General features: G+C 41.2%; 1 protein-coding gene across 4 annotated transcripts in view; it reads right to left on the bottom strand.

Annotated features, from left to right (window-relative positions):
• RAPGEF6 (Rap guanine nucleotide exchange factor 6) overlaps nucleotides 1-26,098 on the bottom strand; it is a 129,068-nt gene that overhangs the window by 75,484 nt on the left and 27,486 nt on the right. For all 4 annotated transcript variants that reach the window (XM_086621717.1, XM_086621716.1, XM_086621718.1 and 1 more), the window contains exons 3-6: nucleotides 25,591-25,647; nucleotides 24,176-24,259; nucleotides 10,458-10,527; nucleotides 4,646-4,789 (exon numbers count right to left, since the gene is read on the bottom strand). In XM_086621717.1, coding sequence (XP_086477843.1) covers nucleotides 4,646-4,789; nucleotides 10,458-10,527; nucleotides 24,176-24,259; nucleotides 25,591-25,647 — 355 coding nt within the window. The remainder of the gene's footprint in view (nucleotides 1-4,645; nucleotides 4,790-10,457; nucleotides 10,528-24,175; nucleotides 24,260-25,590; nucleotides 25,648-26,098) is intronic.

Here is a 26,098-nt window from a genome sequence, read left to right as displayed (position 1 = left end):
AAAAAAAAAAAGTAAATTTGCACCTCTCAGAAAAGGGATTACTACTAAGAGTTTGATATTGATTTCTTCATTCTGTTCTACCATGAACTTACAATTGAAAAAATTCAAGACGTTGTCACAACTCCATGGAAATATTCATTACATCATACCTGCACTACTTTTAGATATACAAATATTCTTGATTTCAAAAAAAAAAAATCACAGAGAATTGTCAACAACGCACGTAAGTAATAAATGAGTAAAAAATTTTAACAAAAAAAGATTTGAGCGTACAACTTTGATGGTCATGTAGAAATTTGTATCAATTGTATCAACAAAACCCTATTTTGTTTTGATCACTGCAAGAAATATAAGTGCAAAACTTACTCTTATTTTTTTAATCATGAAGATAAATACTTGAACCATTTATTTTCCAATTGCTTGATCCAAGATCAAAACAGCAATTTAACTTTTTTAAGCACCAGAACAACCATTAACCATTTTTTCTTACAACTCTTTAGTTTGGCAGTCACCTGCTGTGCGGTCACAGAAGTTCAGGACATAGTTAAACAGAGATAACAATTACTTTTTCTTTTGTAAATTAACAAAAATACAGCTGCATCATTTATTGGGCTGAGAACTAGACTAAGAAGTAGAAATGACTAAGTACCCCAGGCGTGGTAACGCTCCGCTGCATGACCCTGGTTCCTGTCTGGATTCTTATCTATGTTACAGACAGTAATATGCACAGGGTGCATATCTCCAAAAAGAGATGCAATCATACAAACAAACAAGATTTGCAGCAGGAGCAGACATAATCAATACCAATGGCACTCTTCTTTCTCATCCATTAAGTCTGAGCAAGAGCTTTCTCCATACGACTCCAGCCTCACTTCTCCCCCCCCAGTCACTCTGGGGATGACATGCAAGACGCAGAGAGTTATCAAGTGACCAAAATGAAAAAGGCAGAGGCCAGAAATGCCCCGGGATGAAGAGATCCCGTGTGACTGCGGGGATGCTAAGACCTCACCTCGCACGTCACCCACCACGACACAGCCGCCTCCTCCGTCACTGCGTGGGCAGCAGGGCTATTTTGTGTCCTGAAAAAAATATCCGAGCAGCGTTTCGCCACATCCACGTTTATCCCCCAGCTCTTGCTGGCTAGCTGTGCTGTAGCAGGGAAAAACCCAGCGCCAGCAGAACCCCGAGACGGCGACCGGGCATCCCTGCGAGCAGAAGCCAGACCTCAGCCTCTCCACCAGCACATGCAACGAGTCCCACAGACTTTCTTGCACACGTATTGCGAGAACAAACTCAAGTCATTACGCACTTGGAAGACATAAACAGAAACATAAACCTGTTCGGTTTGAGTGAGATGACAGAAGAACATTGCCAGCCTATGTTTACTGTATTTTACTGGAAGAAACAAAAAAAAACCCCCCCCCCAAAAAAAAACCAGCTTTAAATACTTATTCTGTAGGAGATCAGTGCTCTTGTGAAGCAGCATTGCTCTATGAACCACAAAAACATAGTAAAGGAGTCCAAATGGTAACTTCTTCATCACCAAAGAAACCAACCAGACAATCCATTTTTAACATTAGTTCATTCAAGAAGAAAAAAAAAAAATTGAAGATACCCACAATAATTTGAATACCAACTGTCCCGACGAAACACAGTGAAATTGAGTATTAGGGCTCTTCTACTTAAGTAATAGGCCTGTGAGAAAGCAAGAGCCCCAAAGATGGTAACAATCATTTAAAATATTACTTAAAGTATCTGCCTATAAATCTTTATTTCATGGCCAATCACAGGGATTTCTCCGGAATGAATTCCGGCAATAACAAGCAGGGAGCTCTGCGTAAGAAGGAGATGCAAGCTCATGTCACAACCTCGTGGGTAATGTTTTATAAAAACAAAGATTAACCTTAATCATAAATCCTAATCACAGTATATTTAATGTGCAGAGATTTACATTTTAAGGAGTTTAAGTAGACATAATTCTCCTTAAAAGCAAACACGAGAAATCTCCTATTTAATCATGAAAGGAAAAATTCCGAGCTGGGATAAAGCGAGACTGAATTTCAATGCCTGCAGGATCCAAGTTTTCTTTAGAAAGCCAAAAACTACGCGTGTCAGAGATTAGGCATTTAAAAACTTAAACCAGCATCAAGCGGAGTACTCCAGCATCGCAGCACTGGAGCCGACTGAGCCCTGGCAGCCGGGCTGCAGAGCCCGGGGCCAGCAGGACTGGAGAGCCCTGGGCCAGCAGGGCTCACAAAGGGTCCGTCAGGCCACGTTCAGCATCTGTCAAAGAGCATTGAGCAACAGGCTGGAGAGGGAAACACAACACTGAGTTCATTCATCAGCCTTACGCCAGAGAGGAAATCTGCTGGCGAGTTTGGAAAGAGTTTTCCCACTCTGGCAGAAATGTTATTGCAAGTTCTCAACAAATGAAAGTTTCATTCACAACCCTCCTCCCTACCCTGCCCCCTCCCACACGGGTTACCCTACAAAGCCTGTTTCTCAAGAGCTTTGTGAACCAACAGCCACGTATGAGCACACTCATCCAGGTAAGGGTTAAACCTGGGCACAGAATGACCCATACCTCAGAAAAATTCATTATTTTACCAGCTTGTAATGGAATATGGAAAAATACAGGCACTCATTTTTTATTTACTTGTCAAACAGGCAGCTGGTTATCGTGTTTTGATTTCTTAGTCATCTACTGAGTTACAAATTACTTTTCGCTACACCAAGCACTGAGACTATGACACTTTCCAATTAGGAGCTTCCAGCCTACAAAGCAAGGATTGGTATTTCAACTCAGACTGCCGAAAACCCAACAGCTTGCAGATTTTCCATCAGAGAGGTGGTTGTTTACTCCTCACCACTTAGCACTCACTCATCCAGGAAAACACCTAGCAGCCTGAACAGGACTCTCTTTATACGTTCCTAATTAACTGACATAAAAGCAGATTTACGAATGTGCTGTTGATTCATCAATTCATACCATTTCCCATCAAATGTTGATCAAAATATATGTATTCGTAAATCTGAGGAAGCCACCAGCTTCGCAACATGAAACCAGACGCATGCGGTCCGTGTGCTCGGGCACATAAAGAAATAAATTAACGTAAAGAAAAATCCTAACGAGGACATCATTTGTTCACTGATCACAATCCTGCGACACCAACTGCTTGCATCCATAACTGAAAACCTCTGAAATTGTTCGAGAAGCCATATTAACTTGGTCTTTCTCAGACCAAAGATGTCAGAGTCCCTTCTCCTCGCCCCACCAAGCAAACCAACAGGTAGTGGCAGCATTGACCGCTCCTGGGGTTCTCCTCCTCTTAGCACTGAAGTCTGAGAATTATTTTCCATGTGCTTATTCAGAGTCACAGAAACACCAAAGAGACCGATTTTGCCATACACCGATTGGAATTTAATTCCTAATAAAGCTTTATGCACCACTGCCCAGAGCACGAGGATCCAACATGTCATCTCGCCAATAACTAATTCAGATGACTTATTAATGACAAAACCCAACACATGTGATGCTTCTTGAAATGAGATGGCAGACGACGTTAAACTTCAAGCAGCATGTTCTCTTCCTGCCACAGCAACGAGAGCTCTTCTGCTTACAAGACAAATGCCAAAGAAACCCTTCCTCACAGACATGCTAACGCTGCAGAGTCTAAAATCACCACCTGCGACCCAACAGCCGCCAACATGCAGAAAAAACAGCAGTTTATTCTGAAACAGAGGAAATCTTTTAAGTTTATGTCTAACCCCACACATCAGATATTTTGAAGTTCATCAACTAAGAGAGGCTTTGTACCTTCTGGGGAGATGAAAAGGAAGATGGGGGAAACAGGAGGAGAAGTTGAACTTGGTTTTTTCTTTTTGGTGAATGAAGACGACTCAAGGTTTGCGTAATTCAACGTTGGTACTAGTTTTTACCTTTTGATTTTCAAAGCAAATCAAAGTATCCAGAACAATTATTTTCAATGATATAATCTGTCTAGATCATCTGTATATCCTGCTACTAAGCAGGAAGCTCGTACGTGAAAAGTAATGGTAAAGAGAAACCTTCATAAAAGCATTGTGGCCTTGAAACCACAGCTGTACGTGCCCTCGCACAGCGCAGATTATAGAGTCTGTGATGTTAAGACCAGCAAACGAGTTGCTGTTACTCCTTCTGATGCTTGAGTTACCACCATGTTATTTTTAAGCAAGTAAACACGACCAAGTACAACAATGATGTTAATACTGTATTGAACCGCATTCGTGACGCACTCATTCCCAAACCATCGTTCAAATTTATTAAGGAAAAAAAAAGAAAACCACCAATTCCTACATCTTGCCAAAAGAACTCCAGGTAGAACCAGCAAAACCCAACAAAACCCAAGAATGACCATTTCTCGGCCCAGCAAGCAAAAACCTCCAAAGCAAAAAACCTCTTCTCTAAGTAGCGCCTGAATCTTCACTTCCACCTGTCGCATTCAAATCCAAAGCACTCTGCTGGTCCCCAACAAGAAAAAAGCGTTCTCAAAAATGACAAACATGGACTATTTCATCTCACCAGCTTTTCTCAATGAAACCAAACGCCAGCGGCCGCGCGGACGGCGCGATGCCAAGGCGACCCGATGACGGCGAGCAGACTCACCGACAGGTAACTGCTGGAATCCACGTTGTCAGTGATGGTCTGACGCTCACCCCTCTGGTTGATCTTCCGAAACCTCCGCCGGGACTGCCTGAGCGGGACTTCTCTTTGCAAGATGTTTTCCTCATTGTCTTTGGAGTTCTCCACCTGAAACACACGTTCAGGCTCCTGGTTAAACATCCAGTTCTTCCATATCACCGAAAGCCGATGGAGCCGTATGAAGCTCATGAGGAAGGAACAAACATAAGTTCAGAGCAGTTAAAACTTTTCTCGAGAAAACGACTGCAGACGTTTCGGAGAACCGCTGCTGCGTGTCTCAGAACTACGTTATTACAATGAGCCGGAGGCCACAGCTTCCTTCCAGGAAACAGTTTTTTTTTTAAAAAAAAAAAGTAAAAAAGGCAGACGTATCCTCTACACAATGTCACTCCTCCGCAGAAACGTTTTTGCACCCACACGTATCATACCACACGAGTTACAGACACTCCTCAAGTCTATCTTCAATATAGAAGTGACCATTTCTTTGAGTATTTACAATCTGCTAAAGGCACTGAATTATATCCTATTTTTACGGGTGTAGTTTTTAAAAATGTAACTCATTTCTAGCACCAGTTACAGCTAAACAACTTCAAATATTCCAGCTTTTTATAAACAGCTACTTCACTCATGTCATACTGACTTCTAATCGCTTCCAGCAGATCGTGAAGAAATAACTAGAACTTGATTCGTATCTGGAAGTTAAATATTATTTGTGACTAAACATTAAAAATTAGGTAAATTTATCTTGTTAGTAAAAGCCAACATGAAACCTTTTAATCTCACTAGCTACAATTCCTTTTTTCTATAAAAAGCAGTCCCATCCTTTCCCATTTCCTTTTGATGTTTTGGAAAAATATCTCCTAGCAGGAAGCAGAACAGACATGCATGCAAACAGGCTGCAGCCAGGCAAGAAGCTCCTCTACATTTACTGTATAGGAGTTTCTACTGTCCTCAATGATTGTATTTATTTTCTTCCCTTCAAAATTTAACTAGAAAATCCTAAATGTAAGATTTTAGAACTGGAACAGGAGAAGAACCTATGTGGTTTTAAGCAGCCCTCACTTCACATACTTGGATAAATTATCCCAAAATTAAAATTGAAAAGTTATAAAGGAATGAAAATCAGAAAGACTTAACAGACAGGAACAAGAAAGTAACCAAAATATCTAAACCATCACAAAAGCAAGATCACATCTACTTTCCACATTGCTTTTTCTAAACAGCTAAGTCTGAGGTCAGAGGAGGTGCAACCAGCTGGGCTTGCCTTGTAGGTTATTTTTAATCCCATATTGAAAAGTATACGTTGAAAACATAGGTTAAAGATACAAAATCAAAAAAGAAGAGTGAATCTCACACCACACAGCGTTGTCAAAAAAGAAAGCAGAAAAGCAGAGTTCCCCTCGCGAGGGACAACCACACATTTCACTAGAATTTTACTACCTGTTTGCAAAGGCACAGGACAATGAGCAATGATATCTAGCAGCAGCGTTGCTGTAAGCACCATGGTCTAAGGATTTAAATTAAAAAAAAAAAACAACACAAACAAAACAAAGATGTAAGCAGACAAACAAATAAACAACAACAACAACAAAAAATCCATTTAAAGAGGCCATTTAGCATCATCAAAAAAAGTAGTAAGAAACTGGATTTAGAAGCCCTTCTCACCTGGTATAAAATGTGGATTTCTAGTTAGCAATAATGTTGCTCTCAAATTATTCAGAAGGCTTCTGGAAGAAAGGAAGTTTCGTTCTGTGCAGTTACTCTATCAAATAACCAAAACTGCGTTGATTTCATTTTTAATTTGTGTACACGAGCCAAGTCAATAAATGCATTATTTGCTGTTTTCTCTAGGTTCAATCTTACGGGGTCACAGAAATAAAACCAGACCAACCTGGGCACCGAGGGCTCACGGAAGCGGCCAGACAACGACTCCTCCAGTACTGAGGACCCTCATAATTAAAGTCCCAACCTGAACAGGTATTTTTAAGGCTAAAGTAAAACAACCATTCGGTGAAAGATGAAGTTTTTCTTCCACAATTCTAACTGAAAACTAAGAAGTGAGCATAAATGAATTATTTGTCACCAGAAAGGCAAAACAGCCAACTGCTGGTGGGAACTCGGAAACCCAGACCACCTGCTTCCTTTGGTTAATGCCACCGCTGCCGACAAAACCAAAGCAGAAATCAGATCCCCACACCACACAGCTTCCAGTTTAGTACCACCAGCACAACCAGTATTTCAAGTCCAGCTGGCCATCGGATTGTTTATCCTTATGGCTTGCAAGAACGTTCACAAACGGTTCTGGATGTGCCGCGCACTGACGGGACAGGCAGGCCAGGGCTCCGTCGCACTGCTCATCACCCAGACGTGCTTTCACCTGGTTAAAACTACGAATTTCAGTTGGCAGAGAGCACGTTCGACCTCCTCACAACCCTCCGAGTGGGATGAATACTCCCACGGAGGAATTCAGCATCCCTGCGGACGCGGAGGGAGCGCCACTCCCCTGCGCCATTGCCGCTGTAGACGACTTCTTATTATTTCGTTTTCCATGTGTAACAAGAAGTTTCAAATAGCAGATTAACTGGTTGATTTCCCATCAAGGGTGTTGTGTTATTACCCTTGAATACTGGTCGCAGCAGAATGCTCCCATACAGCCAGTGTCACCCAGAGCAGGTAAAAATCGCGGAGGATCGTAGGTGGATGCTCCATCCCTGGAGACGTTCAAGGCCAGGTTGGATGAGGCTCTGAGCAACCTGATCTAGTTGGAGATATCCCTGTTCCTTCCAGGGGGGTTGGACTAGATGACCTTTGAAGGTCCCTTCCAGCCCTAATGATTCTATGATTCTATGACTGTCCTCAATTTCACTCTGCAGTCCACGCCAGCAAGGAAAAATTTTCCACCTCTAATACTAGGCTTGCTCGTCTGAAATCTTACACTTAGATCTGAAGAAGAAAATGAAAGCACCAAGGAAGAGCAGAAAGGACACTTCAGTACACTGAGATATGCTGCAATTCTGTGTCATTTTCTTTAGTGATAAATGGACCTATTATTAATGCAATAGATTGTTCAGCCTCCAAAAATATGAGCTGCAATGCCATCCACACACTATCTGTTATCCTCATTAACTTAAGTTGACCACATTTTATGGCCTTTAAAATGGGTCAGTTCCCAGAGGATTCCCGCTACAAAACTGATTTACATTCTAAAAAGAAAGAGGGAAAGAAAAAAAAGATATCAGTCAGCAGCAGAGAACGATGGTGTTCACTAAAGTAGCTAATTCTTTTGCTTGAAGATAAATATTCATTATGTATTAAACCTCATTAGTATGTTGCAAATTTAAAAAAAAAGAGAGAAAATAATAGAGTTAAGATAACTTAATAAGAATTAATCAGGGAAATGAAACTCAAGTACACCTTGTGTTAGTGCAGCTCGTTAGCAAGGTGCACGCCACCACACTGATGCTTTTTTCTCACCCCACTTGAAGTCCTATCTAGACAACTGACAGCTAGCAGTACCTTTAGCTGTATTTACCTATAACACATGCAAATAAAAATAATGAAGCGGCAACTTTGAGCTTTTAATTCTCTGATTTTCCTACAGAAAAATACACTGAAGTTTCAGAAAAGGATTTAAGATGCTTTCAAGTGTCTCTGTACTCTCATTGGCATTTAACTACCACTACAGAAAATTAAAGAGGTTGAAAATATAGAGGACAGTTGTCCAGGCTGAGCATTTGTCTCCCAGAACACCCAGCAGCATTTGAAGTCGCCAACATGGCCAACGGTGGCTTCTCCAAAGACTTTGACAGTGTGTTCCTCTGAAAACACTCATCCCAGTTTTAGCTACTCAAGTTATACACATACAAAACTCTCTAGTTTCTTAAAAAAATACTTTAATAAGGTCAGTTTCTCTCTGGTAGCATACACTGCACAGAAGCTACTCTCTTATTTGCATCTTCTTGGGTTTTGTTTTGGTTTTGGGGTTTTTTTTGGTGGTGGTGGTTGGTTGGTTTGTTTTGGGGTTTTTGGTGGGTTTTTTGTTAGTTGTTTTTTTTTTTTTTTTTAACAACAATGGTGATGATGCCAAAGAACGATGTAGGTATTTCTTAAGAATTTCAAATTATCATGTATTTTTGATGAAATATAGTTGATGCAACTTGCAGGGAGTCCCCAGGCAGCCCTGTAAGGACAGTCACACGCTTCCCATGCCCCCTTCCGACTGCTCCCCCTGCATGGTGGCTGCATGGCCATCTACTCGGCTTCTGTAGGAAGCAGCACATCAGGTCTGGCAACATCTGCAGCCCCAGTTACGGAGCATGAGAGTTGTGTAACTGGTTTATCAGTGAAATTGATCCAAACAGAGCAAATTCTTCTCTGTTACATCAACTTGAAGGATTACAGAGACACAAGAGGTCTATGAGTGAGCATCTGTCGTTCTGTGCCAGCAGGCACCAGGACCGTTGAGGAGCAAGGCTCCACTGGCCCCGAGCAGCGTGCACAGCCGCACTCTGCACACCAAATCCTTTGCAAAAATGCAAAGCAGCCGTGGCAAAGCAGAGCACCTGGGGCATTCACGAGACACAGCTGCACATACCATCACCCCAGCAGTCCTGTGGCATCCCTCCAGGCATACCTCTCTCCCCCAAAACTCCAGCTTAGAGAAGAGACTGGGTAATTGGGAACACACGAGTGAACTATTTCGCTCCAGAGGACTGAGACAGGCTTCCTGCACTCCTACCTGCGCTTACTTCATGACATGGCAGACTGTAGCTTAAGACGTCTGCTGCAGCAAAGAGGGAATTCCTGATCTATCCCAGCCTGTGAGCAGAGCCAGACTGACAAGAAGGGCACGTAGCACAGCACATTCGACATCCACGGCTGCTAGTGCACTGTGAGAACCAAGTTTCTCATAGAAGCTGAATGTTCACAGATGCAATGAATAACAGACATCACCAAATATCAGTTTTAATGTTCCTGTATCTAGATAGAAGGAAGCGACATCAATGGCAGTCTGGAGATCTAAGCCTGCTCAACAGGCACGTGGCTTCTCAGAACAACAACGTTTTTGTTCCAGCTCCATTAGCAACATCTTGTAAGATCAAAGTTGAAAGAGATCTTTGTGTGTCCCCAGCCACGCTTCTAGGGTAGAAACATCAGTCTGCACTAGGGAAAAGCCATCCTAATATTCCAGCTGCTGACAGTATGCGTGCATCAACCTGGGAAGAACTGAGTTACAATCCATACACACACATGAACTTGGTCGTACTAGTAAGTGTTCTGAAGATGCAGAAAAATGGTCAACGACAACCAAGCTGACACACTCTTACGTTCCTTCTCCGCTTACCTAAAAGCCTTCACACTACGTGGAAGTGCAAAGGCCAGGACTAAGAGAGCCTCTCCTGCCAGACCCAGCACGGCTGGCATGGCCGATAAAAAGCAATGAAATGAAGGATGGGGGCGTAAATAAAATATTCAAGATAGCAGTCTGTCGTTGCCTGACTCAGGAATGCTCAACTCAGCCGTAACTGGTAGGCTTTTGAAAATCAAGTAAGCATAATTTTAGAAAGAATGACCTAATCATCATCATCATTTACCCATCTAGATTAAATTTACATAGCTATTGCTGTTACGATAGCAGCCATAGGTATAATTGAAACCGAGGCAATTTGGCTGCAATTTTATAGAATACTTTACAATAAGCTTTCTGCTATAAAACAGAAAGAATTTGCTGATACCAGCAATAGATTTAAATACATTTGAAAAAAATCTGTCTTACCACAATCATTTCTGAAGGCTCCAATATGATACATTCGCATCCTCGTTTTCCTCCAGACTGCTTGCCAAAACTAGAGTGGGATGGAAAAAAAGCAAACGAAAAAGAATGAGATGAACAGCCTATTTTACCTTTTCAGTAATAAAAATAATTGGCAATGGTGCATGGTACAATATCCTTAAAAACAAAAAAGGACAAAAAAAAAAATTATGAAAACTACTGTGTGAAAGATTCTAACAAAGTAGTACCATTTTCAGTTTTTTTAATTTACTCAGCACTTCTCATCGTAGCCTGCTATGTAAAGCCTAAATATAAAGAATGTTCTTTTGTAAAACCATTATCACTTGCAGATACTCAAAACCACTCACAATGCATTTCAGCGTTGACAAAAAAACATTAGTAGAGTTTTAATTAAGCATTAAACAGGCTTTGTAAAAACAAACACACATAAATCACAAAAATTCCCAAGTCCTTCATCGCATGCAGCATTTTTAACGAGAGTTCCCTCAACTCCACGTCGCCCCTTCATCCTCCCAGCAAACGGGAGGACCCAGAACCTCCTCTAAGTCTGAGCCTTAACTTATGACCTCTCTCTGTACATTGCTTCTTGTAGCATCACAAGGAGCACATCAACGTTACAGGTTCTGTTTGAGAATTACAAAAACCACGAATGCACCAAAATGCGATGGGCGGTGTAATGCAGCCACTAAAGAAATAGGCTAAAAGCAAACTGACACGCTTCAGCTGATCGACTCTAAAAGGTGACCACGTTCAGGACACCTAAGAACAGAGGTGACTTCAGGGACCAACTCTGGAGAAGGTACCATGGAAGCAGATCTGAGGGTGCTGGAACTACCAGCAAAAAAGAGCTGAGCTAGATACTGCTGGGGGGTGTGGGGTGTGTCACAGACCAACAACCTCTTAATCAATGAATTTGTGACGGTAGCAGCACATGGAATTGAAAATATCTGGCTTCACATATTAAGTTTGTCTCCACTACAGACCTGTTAGCTTGAGTTAGGTATGCTCGACCTACCCCGTCAACTGAGCTCCGGAGAAAGCGATCCCATACTGACGTTGAATAAAAAAAACCTACTTGATTAACAGCATCATGGCTGGATCAGCAGTTCAGCAGTTGTAGCTGCTGTGTTACACACTCAGACTGTCAACAGCAGTCACGTTTTAACACGTATCTGCAGGTGAAATAACTGAAAACTCAGTTAACTCAAAGCAGAGATTAATGTGTGAATTAGAAGGAGGTTAAGACAAGTGTGGAGATGAATCCTAAAAAAGTGGGTCGGCTCCACTTGTTTTCACTAAGGTTATGTTTGGAAAGTACATCCAAAACCTCAGTTTCACAAAACATTTGAGTTACACCCATGGTCACATCACCAGCACATACCCCCCAAAACACGACCACTGTAGAAAACATTTGAAAGCCTCGTGCTTATGAATCACGTGTCAGGGGTGCCCACAAAAACTCTTGCAGGATACGTGTTGTTTTCAGGAAAGGAACTTAAGCAACTCAACTGTGAAGTCATTCAAGTGAAGATTCAGGGTATTCCAACAAAGAAATGATCGGTGTAATCCAATTAGGATAAAGTATTACAATTAACAGGAGCACAGCAGTTTAAACTGTCAAGCTTTGATTTTGCCAATGGTCTACTGCAAAACAACAAAAAAAGCCACTTTAAATGACATGATTGCCATGGAGTCATAAATGACAACTGATATTTCCTCACCCCATGCTACAGCAGGCCAGAGAAGCACAAGTTTGACACGGAAAAACGGCATTTTTCACACATCTCTAGCAAGCAACGCAGAGCTAAAATTTTGATGCCTTCTTTCATGCTTTTTCCATACAGCCCGTGATCCAGGCGTGACTGTCTCGTGCACTTGCAATACATCAAAAAGAATGGCCAAACTACTCCCACTATCACAACAAAGTTAATTTCGTTCAGAAAATACAGAAATGTCATTTTGCACGCAAGCTCAATGTCAGCTCCATCTTCAAGGCAAACTGAACTTCTAAGTTACGATTTCTACACACGCCAAACCCCAAAGTGAAATCAACTTTGCCAAAGTATCATTTGCAATTGCAAATAAGTATTAAACAGTTCTAATTCTATTCCATACAATAGAAAACTGAAGACCACAGATTATTTAAAAAAAAAAAAAAAAAATCTTAAATGCTAAAGGAATTAGGTGCAACTGCAAGATTCAGTTTCTGCAGCTTTTCAAAACAGAAATAAACACTATCGGTTTTATCACAAAACAGATTACTACCTATTGCCATATCCCCAGTAGTTCAGAAAAAGCTGCAATTTTCTGCTGAAGGTTGTTCAAGCACAGTATTTTTATTGCGTAACAACAATTTATCAAACTAGCGGAGGTTGAGGGAGGGTGGTTTGCTTCTCGTTTTGTTTTACATAAACACATCCATGAAATTCAGCTACTGTCAAGCTCCCCTGTGCTTGTGCTGCAACATTTGCTAATTAAGTAAAGGCAGTAAACAATAATGCCAGGAAAAAGAACACCGCTTGTAACAAAGGTCAAGCTCTTGGCACTATCATTTCTGGTCCATCAAGCACTTTACAACAACCAAACACTCAGAAAAGGATTATGTTCCAAAGACAAAACCCACCCTTCTAATCCTAAAGAATAAACGACTCATATTTACAAGTCGATAGGTCAAGTTTAATTACTTCCTGGTGCCCATCATGGGATGTTTCATCGATTCTACCACAACAGAGCTCCTTCACAAAGAGGCGTCATATGGTTTCTCCCCAGCCATAACAACCACCATGTTTTAAAACCACCAAATTTTAACATGATTCTTAATTAACATACCCAATCTGTTTCAGAGATACAGATTTTAACTTTCTTAATGGCTTATTCCATGCTTTTCTCTAGAACACCAAAGTGTAACGTCTCTCTCATTTCAGAGGTTTGCTGACATCAGCGTATTTCACTAAATCTGTCCTTTTTAACCAGGGCTTCAGAATTATGTTCATTCCTAATTTTCTTGTAAAATTACACAACGAAAGATTTAGAATGAACAGAAACTCAGCCCTGAAACCATTCACCAGGGAAGACTCTCTTCAGTAGCAACACCCACTAACATTAGGAACAGGCAATAAGAAAATATCATTAGCAATTACGTAAGGAAAGATGTACACGGATTTGTCTGACAGAAGGTGGTAAGTGCAACATAGTCACAGTTTATTTATTTTTTTAAAAATAAAGATCATTAATCAACATTAAAGTTCATCTATTTGCTTTATTAGTTTATTGTCACAGAATCAGAGTCTTAACTAGTTCCAAATACATTAAGAAAAATTAAAAATAGCCAGAAGCAGAGTGCATGCACATCCAAGGGAAAGAGAGAGGAGGCACTGGGAGGAGCAAGCAGCAGCATAACAGTCCCAGGGTAATCTAAATGTGCTTTGAAGAGATGGTTAAAGTCCTTGTGGGAATTTTAGGTAATCAGCAGTTACTCACATTTAAAAGAAAAAAACACAAACAAACAATTTCAAGCATTAAATTAATTAATAACGAGCATTGTGACAGTAAAAGAACAGAATTACTAGGTTTTGGAGTCACCTAGTTATGTCTAGTATTAAACCAGCCATCTTCTAGTTAACATTTACATTTTAAAAATCAACAGTACAGTACTTACAAAGGTGTGAAAATGCTTAAGAGATTAATTTATTTCAGTATCAAAATGTAAGAGGACATTTGGAAATGGAAAAGGTTAAGTTGAACAAAGCTTTGGAAATGGATGGAAGCAAAACTTGCTTGGATAGACAAGAGCAAGCTTTTGCATGGAGCATTCTTCCAAAGGAGAAGGAACATTTCTGTGACAACAATCTATTCAGAGAAGTCTTTACAGTCAGACTTCTAACACCCACCCAAACCTAAAATATGCTCCTTCTTTAGGAGAGACCACCACATTCACACAAGACCATGACCACGGAACTCCCTTCCTGGGGCCAGATTTAAGAACTTTAACACAAATACTGAAAGTGTGATAAAACATGAAATTAATGTAAATTAAACTCTATTTAGAACACAGTAAACACCTATGCCAAAGGACATACTATCAAAGGTACAACCATTAGAGTTTTAAATGATCCAACAATTAAAATCTTGCTTGATCTGTATATTTAATCACACATATTTTAACAGAGTCTTAAATTTAACATCATTATTCTATAGCTTCCCACCGTTGGAAGCCCAGAAAAATCAGTACTATGAACTACATTACGCTTTTTTATTTATAATTTTATTGTACACTCCTGTCACTTAATATTCAACTATTACATCTGCATCATTAATTTTCAGACACTCACTCACTGGCTTGCAACACTGTCATGGGAAAAAAATGTCTTCCACATACCAAAGGCGGCTTTGTTTACCCTTGATTTACAGATGCCTCGTTTGCAAGAAACCTTGTTTTCCTCCTGATTCACTGCTATTCGTAATTAAAAATGCTTAAGTAATTGCAGCATGTGAGAAAGGAATGCAAGTTAAACCGGTACCATACACCAACCACTAATGGGCGTCGAGGCCATGGGATCAGACCGGAGCTACCGAAACACAGAATCCCAGAATTGCAAACACCACCATTCCCAGTATCAGCTGTTTCACCTCGTTTCTGCCCCTTTTCCACTGCAGCATTTGCTACTGATGCTACTTGAGAATAGCCCAGTTTTCAAACTCGTGCCCGCTACCCAAAGCGCTGCAAGGTGTGAAACCTTCTTTAAGGCACCGGAGCTGCTAGAACAAACTCTACTTTTACAAAGCAAACTACTTCAACAAGCTTCCAACACAACACATTTTCCACCTAATAAAGTAGTTCTTTAAATAGGCTGTATAGAAACACTTACAGCTTTCTAAACACAAATGTTTAAAAAACGTTTAACATCCAGCTGTTAAGTGACCTGAGCATTTGGTGCTGAAATACATCTGGAATTTCAAGACTGATAAAATTCAGGAACAGCAACCACATTTAACTTGAGAATTTCTTGATATCAAGATGCTGAAATTATTCATTGCTGACGGTTTCTCATAATGCAATGCTCAAAATACAGTATACATACTTTAAAGGTAAAAACACAGGCTGTCCTGAACAGTGTTCAGCCTACAAACAGATGGAGACTGAGACCGAATGCCTTACTATTTATTTGAACACTAATTAGCAGACATCTTCGAATTCACAATATTCTACTACATCCTGAAACAGTATTTTCAGATATTTCACGCATCAAAGCCTTCAATGACGAGATGTCAGACACTTTTAAGATTTGTTCTGTATCTTCCAGGAACTACAAAGTCATAACATTATCCTGACTGGTTTAAGTTGGTATCAACCACACACATTTATCTGTGATTATCGATAACGCTATTTGCAGTAATACTGGGCACTGTATTACATGTGGGACTGGGGTAGGACACTGATATACCAGTTTATCAGCTTAACAAACAAAGGGTTTGCAGTTTTTTTTCCAGGTATTTTGTTCTTATGAATACATTTGTCTGTCAAACTGCCTGGCAGGTTGCTTTTAGGAACATAAAGATGAAGACAAACTGTACTTTTTGCCACTGCAGAGAGAACCCTGTGACCCCACACATCCAGTAACCTGGCTGGATTTCTCCAATGCAGAAACATTTTGCATGCAAGCACACAAGTTGGCCTGGAAGAGACAAGTTGCATAAGAAATGGACATGATGTTTGTTTGTTTGAACAGATGAAAGTGTTTTTTTCCCCACAGGTCAGGGCTTACCCTTCATTTGAAAGGCATTTCATTTTTCCTCTCCTCAAAGGGTGCCTCTTGTGCGAAACAGCTGTTCCAGCAAACACCCGGGATACGACTGCAACGCACCCGCTGCTCGGATCCAAAACCATCCATCCAGTTACCACTGAACGTGCCACACCAGTACATTACGAATGGCTTCCAACAGCCATCAGAGTATTAAACCCCAACCTAAATACTCTAAAAATGTAATTTTACCCTGAAATTCCTGGTCGTTGGCTGGGAAGTCCCAAAGAGGGGAAAAGCCGCGTAGCCGCACCATCGGCAGTAACGCTGCCGCGGATGGAGACGGCGGAATCTGCCCTTCTTACACCGCATGGCATATGAGGGTAATCGACACCGAAATCCTCATGGGAATAACTTGTTTTTCTGGGCATCTGCATGGAGGTCTTAATTTCTCTAGATGTTTCTCAGATCGACCATCATCTAAACAACTGGGCTGCTGGGGGGTCTCCCGGCTCCCTTCCCGGAGCGCGCGGTGACAGTCGGCACGGTACCGCCAGGAGCCCTGGCAGCAGTTTGCAGCATTCGCCATCGCACTGCAAACTGACTGTTTGCAAATGTGCTCTGTTTGCAAAATGGAGTAAGGAGATGGGGGGAAGAAAAGTTACATGAGCACAGACCAAAAGTCTCAGCAAATGCAAGTCGCAGGGTTTTCATGATGCTATATACTGCACAGGTCCTGAGAATTTCAAAGTAACTTGATTATAAAAATATTAGAACAGATAACTCCATCGGAAAATGGTTTAAAGGAAACCCGAAACCACAAGTCACATGGCTGAATCCAAAACACTGATTCCAATTAATGCTCAGTCATCAAATACCATGTCTGCGTCAGCTCTCAATAACACGTTTAGCAGGTTTATCTCTTAAGCTCACTCAAAGTTTTAATTGGGAATCATTTTGGAAGCTGTATAACATGCTACTCGATTTGTGGGCTGCAAGCTCAAGATGTCTGTGCCAATTACTTTATACTCTGAACACGATGATGTTTTGAGGCAGCCTGTATCTTACCTACCACTTTCTGTGAAGCTCTGCAGCTATTCCAGGCCATGTGACTAGAGAGTCTTAATAAAATTGCATTTTGGATATAAACAAATTGCACATTACCCTTTGCTTCCCATTTCACATCTCTTGGACTTTTTTAGTTTAGCCAATAAAAAAAAAATGAAAAAACTTATTTTTGTGGTGCGATCAGCATCCCTTGCACTCTCTAAAATCTCTATAGGGTGGTTGTTGTAAGAAACTATGAACAGAACAAAAGCAGATTACTGGAGGGCAGGGAACAGTGGACAAGATTATTTGGTCATTTAGTTGTGACCAGTCTGAATACAGTTGTCCTTCATGATGTACTCTTTTGGCTTGCTTAGAAGATTGCTCCATGTCAAAAAAGATGCACGACGTGCTCTTAGTTTGCAACTCCTTCCCAGCCCTTACTCAACGGCAGCACCTTCAACACGAGGAACTGCGCCTTGGGAGACCAGGACACGTGGACGCTCACCGGTGTGTTGCCTCTTCTCATCCACGTTCCTTTTTTCCTCAAGAGTATTTCCATCACAGCACTAGCACTGCCAGAGGAATTTCAATACAACCAACCATATCCGAATTAATTAGTTTAACAAAATACATTTATTGGTAGCGTTCCCAAGCTCTATTACAGTGCTGATTTACTTACTGGCTGTCAGGCAATGCTGCAAGTTACAGCCACCACTTACAGAAATACCCTGGGAAAACAGCACCTCATCCAGAGCCACAACGCACTGAATAACCACCGCTGGATAAATCTATCTGGTCTTGGTAAGTACTGGGACGTAAGCCTAAAGCTGTCGTCTTAAAAGCAGAAAAAGAGCCTACAACAGTGAGTTGCAAGGAGCCTGGAAGCCTGAAGCAAAAACACACATTGACAGAGTATCGTCCTAAGACCTCTGCAACTTTGACAGTCACATAAGCAGTAAGAGATTTAAATTGAAATTGTTTCAACCAGCATCACAATTAACAAACATTGGCAACTGCCAGTATGTCAAAAATTACGTTTACTGTACGCCAGCAGTGGACCAGTACACATCGGTATCTAGACCTGATGGAGAAAAAGCAATATTCCACACTACAGCCATCGGGACTCAAATGGCAGAGACTGGGATGGAGATGAGAAAGAAGAGGAAGAGCAGAGGCTCAGGAGCACTGGGACAGAGCTTGGATACAGCAGGTACACTCTCTGCAGAAAGCAGTGTTTAAGAAAGTTGAATCTGGAAATGAAGGATCAGTGGGAGAAAACTGCCAGTCTAGCTTTTACTGGTAGAAGCTGGGAACACAGGAGCTCTGAGCCACTCAATTTTTCAGTGAATGGCACAAATTCACCAGAGTTGGCAGAAAACAGCACTACAGGTTTTAGAAGTAAAACTGGCCTGGTTTTAGATAATACATTCGAGGTATAAATATATTTGAAAACAAAGCTACCTACATCAAAATTCAAATATTTCTAAAATATAAGAAATTTAAGTTGTGCAAATTGCAAGTTTTTAATCCTACGTTCTTACTTACCAACACTGACAGCCCTGTAAAAGCACAGAACTTTCTGTGCTTTTGGTACTTCACACAAAATAGACTGAAACACTATTAACAGTCACGGCAAGTTTCAAAATATATTAAAATATTGTTATTCACAAATATTAACTTAACACAAAAAAAGCCAAAATAATTTCAACCCAAACCACTGTTCATAATGAAAAACTGGAGTTCCTCATTCATTATGACAATTTGCTTGATATGAACATTTGCCTCTTCTCCTTTTACCCAAGAAGAGAGAGAGAAATGGCTGATTGAGTCATTGACACGTCTATAACTCTCGTGAAAAGATATCACATCACAATACAACCATGAGTCCGTTCTGGATAAAGTGGTTTTAGCCAAGAAATGCACTACCTGAACAGGACAGCATGGTATCTCCACTTGTGAGATTCTGGAAGAGCTGTTCCTGAATTTCTTGGAAGGGCTCGGCAAAGAGAAGCGTTTGTTCTCACTAAGACTACATCTTCAATGTTTCAAGTCTTGGAATTTTTCCCTTCGAGGTTCAATTCTCACAGCTGTAGGAGGCTGTCATCCACATAATTGGCTTCAAAAGTTCCTCCAGGCCCTTGATATCTTTCCTATGGCTAATCTTGCTGTGAGTAATCTCCTTCAAATATCCTGTTCACATGAATTATCTTGATTAACAAGTAAGGTTAACACAAAAACTCTTTAATTTGCTGATGTGATTTTCCTTCCACAAAATCCGTCAATCCTGTTCTTTTGTTCCAGTCATCGCTTTCATGTTAGAAGCAAATTCTTTTCCTACCATGCCAAATCTATTGACAGATCTGTTCTCCAGGCAATAGGGTAATCAAGGTTATGTCATCTTTGTACCTGATATTACTGATTGATCTGCTTCTTACCTTAAAAATCTTACTGGGCTTCTCTCATCATGATCATCAGTGTCAGAATACTGAACAGATTTATCGTACCTGGGTGCAAGTTTTACTCCTCTAATTTTTAAGCCAATTTTAAGCTTGCATACAAATTCATCTAAGTCGAACAAAAAGCCCTTCTCAAGCACACTGAGCCACAGCTTTCACCATTACTCATTCAAATACTTATAGAAAGTCAATAAAGCACTGACTTCCCATCTTCTTATGCTTCCATGGGGCTACACCTCTTTCAGGTCTGAATCTATAGACTATTTTATTTCAAAAAGATCTGCAGAAGAAAATCAAGGTTTCCCTGAAGCTCTGTTGACTCCAAAACCACCGAATGGTAGATAGTGGATGACACAAGGCGTGCAAAAGAAGGAGAACTTAACCAACATCTTCACTAGGTTAAGTTTACAGTTGTATTAAAGTCTTCTATCTGTCAAGGTAATCATGGGTCAGATGATAGAAAAAGGACAAATATTGTGAGGAGGTACCAGAAACAGGCAGTAAATCATCAACTTCCAGTCTTATTTATGGAGACTGAAAGTATCTCTCTAACAACCAATTCCAACAGTTGTTTTTCATACAAATATTAAATAAAAGTTGCTAGGCAGTTAGTTTACAACACAATCTTGAATTTTGAAGAACAACTGCCAAATATAACAGATTAAAACCAACAACTTTACAAGAAAAGGGGGCCTTAAAACTTCCTATTGCCCAGGAAACCAGCTTCCTCTAACTGAAAAATATCGATATCCTGCTTCTCACGTTTTACAAAAACCTCTTCCAGCATTCCGGGCAAAAAACCCCGAAGTTCTTTAAATATGAAGGTGTTTGTCAGATGCTCCAGAGGACAAACATAAAACTGAAATTACCATGTCAACATTACAAAGGGATAATTGAGAAGTGGAGGTTGTTATGAAGTGTACACAAGGACTCAGCTTCAAACTAGAACCCATTTGCTAACTATTATCTGTTTTACAAAACGCCTCTGTCTACTCAGTTCTTCCAGAACGACAATTATTCCAACCTGGCTCTTGACCTTTTCAAAGCACTAGGCTTTAATCTGGGGACCTTCTAAATTCTCATCCTTGGTAGTTATGATCTTCCTTACGTTAAGGATCCTGTCTTGGTCCTCATCCATTTTTCCCCAGGACATCCCAAAGCCATCATCAGTCTCCTGCATCACTTCTGCGCAGATGACACCTGTCTCACTCACCTCTGCTCACGTGTTGACACATTTATATCATATTCAACAAATCAAACAGTTCAGGTTTATCTGATGCCAGCGTCTGAGCAGCAACAAGCCTACCAAAAACCCAACTGGCTGGAAGGATGTCTCCATTCACTTCAGCAATCTCAGAACACTTCAAGCATGATAGATGGTTTACACCTAATGCTATACTGTGGGTCATTAAAACTCAAGCAAAAGTGAAAAAACAGAACCAACCAACTTAGTTTTGTTTCCTATCAGAAAGAATAGCTCTGTAATACCCAAGGCAATGAGAACGAAGGCAATTTTGTGTTGTGTTTCCTTACAGACGTGTATTTATGCCTCCTTTGAGAGTGACTCACATTATCAGGAACTTGGTTGAGGACAAGGAATAATGCATAACATTAAATATTACTTTAAATGTAATTAAAATGGTGCTAATTATAATTATAAAAGAATACTACTAAGTTATCTAAGGCACTGTTTCTTACGCAAATAATCTGCAAACAATTGAAAACTGTACAGTTCCCTCAACTAAAAGTGTTATATGAGGTATTCATATAACCAGGGAAAGTAATTTAAGTTTATCCCACTGTTTTAGAGCACTTAAAAGAAAAGTAAATAAAAAAAAATGAAAGTATCAAGACAGCATTATATTTTAAATTGAGGTTGGACAACGTATGTGTTAAATTTGAATGAAATGAAAAGCAAACTGTGATCTCCCCTCCCCTGTTCTCGTGTCCAAGCACCAATTCTCCCTCCCCACCCACATGCGTGGCCCCAGAGTCCCAGGGAGTTTACAGGCGGCCTCAGAGTCAAAAGCACTGGGGGAAACAAAAAGGCTCAAGGATTTTCACTTTTATCCTTTCGCACTCCTTAACAATAATTGTAGTTTATCTAATTGTATGTGTGTGCATTTCTCCTTCAAAACTCTAGCACATCAAAGCTCCTCTGACATTTGAATTTTTCATTTTTGCAATGAAGACACGGACAGGGAACAACTGGCTCTCCTGCAGAGGAGTGCATTCTCTTCCTTTTCACGTGATCTCACTCCTAAGGGGACAATGCACCCCAGGAAGCACATCACGTATACTGCAACCTGCCAGCAGCTCCATCTAACAGAACTCCGGGACCCTTTCACCATCTAGCAGCTATTTTTCCTCGTTATCCATAATAAAACTAGCTGTCATCTTGTGAACTAGCAACAACAGATGTTTTACCCTTTTTAAAAAAAAAAAAAAAAAAAAGCACAAAAAAACTTAACGATGTGCTGAAGTGACTTATTCCTCAAGTTTAGTAAAACAATTTCAGCTAGGTTTTATGGAAATACCAACTCGTATCCTCACTTCTGGCACTGTTGAACTCCAGTTGCTCACAGTGCATTTGGAGGTTACCACCCAGCCTATAGCTAACCAAAACTCAGTCCTACGTGTTCTTATCAGTACTTTCCATGAAATCCAAGCATATGAGCTGGAGTTGACATTAAGTCTATCAACCATGGCCAACTCACATCAAGTAAAGCATCGCTGATTCATCCGAGTCTCATAAACACCTCAGTACAGGTGCGTTTGTGAAGAAAGGAAATACATTTACTGGGGGTGCTGGTGGACAGCAGGATGGGCATGAGCCAGCAATGTGCCCTTGTGGCCAAGAAGGCCAATGGCATCCTGGGGTGTATGAAAAGGGATGTGGTTTGTAGGTCAAGAGAGGTTCTCCTCCCCCTCTACTCTGCCCTGGTGAGGCCACATCTGGAATGTTGTGTCCAGTTCTGGGCCCCTCAGTTCAAGAAGGACAAGGAACTGCTAGAGAGAGTCCAGCGCAGGGCCACAAAGACGATGAAGGGAGTGGAGCATCTCCCTTATGAGGAAAGGCTGAGGGAGCTGGGTCTCTTTAGCTTGGAGAAGAGGAGACTGAGGGGGGACCTCATTCATGTTTATAAATATGGAAAGGGTGACTGTCATGAGGATGGAGCCAGGCTCTTCTCAGTAGCATCCAATGATAGGACAAGGGGAAATGGATATCAGCTGGAACATAGGAGGTTCCGCTTAAACATAAGGAAGAACTTCTTCCCAGTAAGGGTAGCAGAACACTGGAACAGGCTGCCCAGAGAGGTTGTGGAGTCTCCTTCTCTGGAGATGTTCAAAACCCACCTGGACATGTTCTTGTGTGATCTGATCTAGGTGGTCCTGCTCCGGCAGGACTAGATGATCCTTTGAGGTCCCTTCCAATCCCTGACATTCTGTGATTTACATTAAGTTGGTATCTGTTCTTCATTGCTCTCATTGTGCTGTGCTCCAGCTGGAAGGGAAGCAGTCCTGCTGCAGCCCAGCAGTGACAGCACACCGTGGGAGTGGGAGAGGAGGACACGCTGGGGAGCACAAAGGCAGCAGCCGCTGCGGGAGCCCCGCTGCCCGCAGGAGACGGAGCCCATGGCAGAGCCACCACGCAGCAGGAGCGCCTGTGCTTCATCGGGTAAGGGGCAGCAAAGCTTTTATTGATCTCATCAAAAACTATTCAAACTGGCTACCAAGGCAAGTGTAAATTTTTATTTCTTTTTTTAAAGCCGCTCCTGTCTAGCCTAGAAGTGCAGCTTGAATGCAAATAAGTAACGTGCAGCTTCAAGATCCGGAGAAGTAGAATTTCTGAGTGATGTACAAGGTCAGGCAGAGTGTTACAGTGCAGCAAGGTACAGCTCGAGTCAAACACTCTGCTTGAGTGAAAGCATGTCGCAACGTTCGCGGGGCTGCGGCTACGAGATGCAGTCAGGCTCCTGTCACACGATGCTGCTGGGCTCTGTTGTCTGGCTTTGCATAAAAATCATGTATGCCATTAAATGCAGCCTCTACCCAAATGGTAGAAGTGGTGTGATCTACAGTCACGGTTTCTGAGACAAGGAGCTCTACACGAAACAGTTACACAACAGGAATTTGAATTCGGAGAGTCCAAGTTAACAAGCAAACTACAAATTCTCTTATAAACTTAAAAAGCCAAATGAGATTTGAAAACCACAAAGTGTAGTATTTCACACGGAAATTTCAACATGTAGGAAAAGCGAAAGAGTGGAAGAAATATTGAGCTAATTTCATTTAAATTCTATCTAATTTCAGAAAAACAAAATTAAAAAAAAGTCATTTTAAAATTGTGAAAAAATTTACAGTAACATCAACATATAAGAAAGCATTTATTAAAAAAAAATAAAAATCTTGCCTTACCTTAAATGATAATAACAAAAACAACTTCACCTACCTGCAAGGTGGTAAAAACATGGAATCCTTCATGAGCACAGATCCAGAAAGCAGTATATACCAGCATCTTGCAATAGTTTCTGAGCTGTAAGGAAAAAACACACTGATATCTACTTTCTTCTTACAGCAACTCAAAAATACGTTATCCAAAATGTTACTGTAGTGAAATAATAACCTACCACCCTACCAATTTAATTAGTAGACCGGAAATGTAAGAATGCTACCAAGAATTAACTTTTTTTTATATGTCTACATCCAGAATGTGTCTTAATACCTTACAATTTGACATTTAATTTGACTTAAAAATTCCTTTAATTAAAACAAAATTACTAATTTTCAGCAAAAAACCATTCCATTCCAATGAAAGTGTACATGAAAGTACAAATACATGACAGTTCCCATTCCGTGCTGAAGTTGATTAGCATTCCAAACGGACAGTAACATTACACGGAGCTGTCAAGCCTTACAGATAAAACACCAGACTCATACATTTGAGTCCTGCTTTGCCCTCCTCCACCTCAGCACATGCACGTGCAGCGTTGTCTCCCATCGTGCCACTCAACCGCCGATGGACGGATCCGGGATCTGCCAGGGATGTGCCAACGTTTCGACCTACAGCCCGTAGGTCCGTACAGAAGTTACGGTGTTTTCCTGCGCTGGATTTTGCCTCTCCCTACAGCGCTCCATCGACGCTTTCCAGCTACAGCCCAACATCGCCCTCCTGCTCCAGCACACAACCCCACGCACACGCATTGACCTGGCACTGCAACAGGTCCGTGGCACACGTGCACACCCGCCACGCCAAATAGGAGGTGCCATCTCATTTAGACTCCAGTGTTCTGGAAGAGGTGCCTTATATAGAAAGCTAGGATTAGCTGTGAGAGGATAAATACACCAGAAGCAACGCTAAAATATGAGGAGAAAAATGTATTTGCCTCCCAGCAGGAATATAAAAAGAACTCTCAAATACTAATTCTAACAATTTAAAGTAAAACAAGAGATAGCGTTTGAGCTCTGACCCTCCTGAGGATGCTCCTCCAAGGCACTGGGGCTCCCGACGGCGCAGGCAGTGGCAGTTCCAGGGACAGAGTGCCACCTACTGAGCTGTCACCACGGCTCCCACCAACCGCTGAGGTGACAATACCTGCTTTTTAATTGATCCTACCCGCTTTTTAATCAATCCTGCCAGGGCACGGACACCTCTGCTGCCCGTGGGAGCCGTGCTGACAACTCACAGGCACCTCTGAAATGTCAACATCACCTCCTGTCAAAGCTTTAACCAGTCTGGCCAAGCCTAAACGGTGTAAAGTCTTATATTTACACGTACTGGAAAAGCAAGCGATGCGTTACAGCATGCAGAACAGTGGGTTTGTTCACCCCTCTGCTGAAGAACTCCAACAAACGACACGTACTTACCAAAAGAGAACTTGGTTGCCCTTGTACCTCTCATAGCGGGCACTCGATGACATTATTCTGAGGGAGGAGGAGAAGTTTAATTTCAATTTTAATCCATAAAGATCATAAGCCATTAATCACCACATTTCAGCAGAATCGCTTTAAGGCTCTAAGACCTCATATTCAACTATTTTTTTGTTCTAAACAAAGGATGTGCTTAACCATAAAATTCAAATTATTACAGTGTTCTTCATTATCGAAACAGATAAAATACAGCATGTTCTCTAAGTGTTTAAATCACTCCCACACACTGGAATTACCCATAGCAACAGAACCGAAGGCACTAAAATACTTCCAACGCACTTTTTGTGCTTTGTTGGCCTTCTGTTTTCTGTATCCTGACATCATCCGAATGTCTGGAGCATTAAAAAGCTTTTGTAACCTGGAGTTAACATAGGGCACTGTCTACACAGTCCTTTGCAGACAAATGGGAGTGAGCTCTGCCTTCGTTCTCAGCAAAGCTAATTAG

This window comes from Tauraco erythrolophus, chromosome 16, assembly GCF_009769465.1.
Source record: "Tauraco erythrolophus isolate bTauEry1 chromosome 16, bTauEry1.pri, whole genome shotgun sequence".
NCBI lineage: Eukaryota > Metazoa > Chordata > Aves > Musophagiformes > Musophagidae > Tauraco > Tauraco erythrolophus.
The sequence above is the reverse complement of the archived record's forward strand: the minus strand, read 5'-3'. Positions and strand labels throughout refer to the sequence as shown.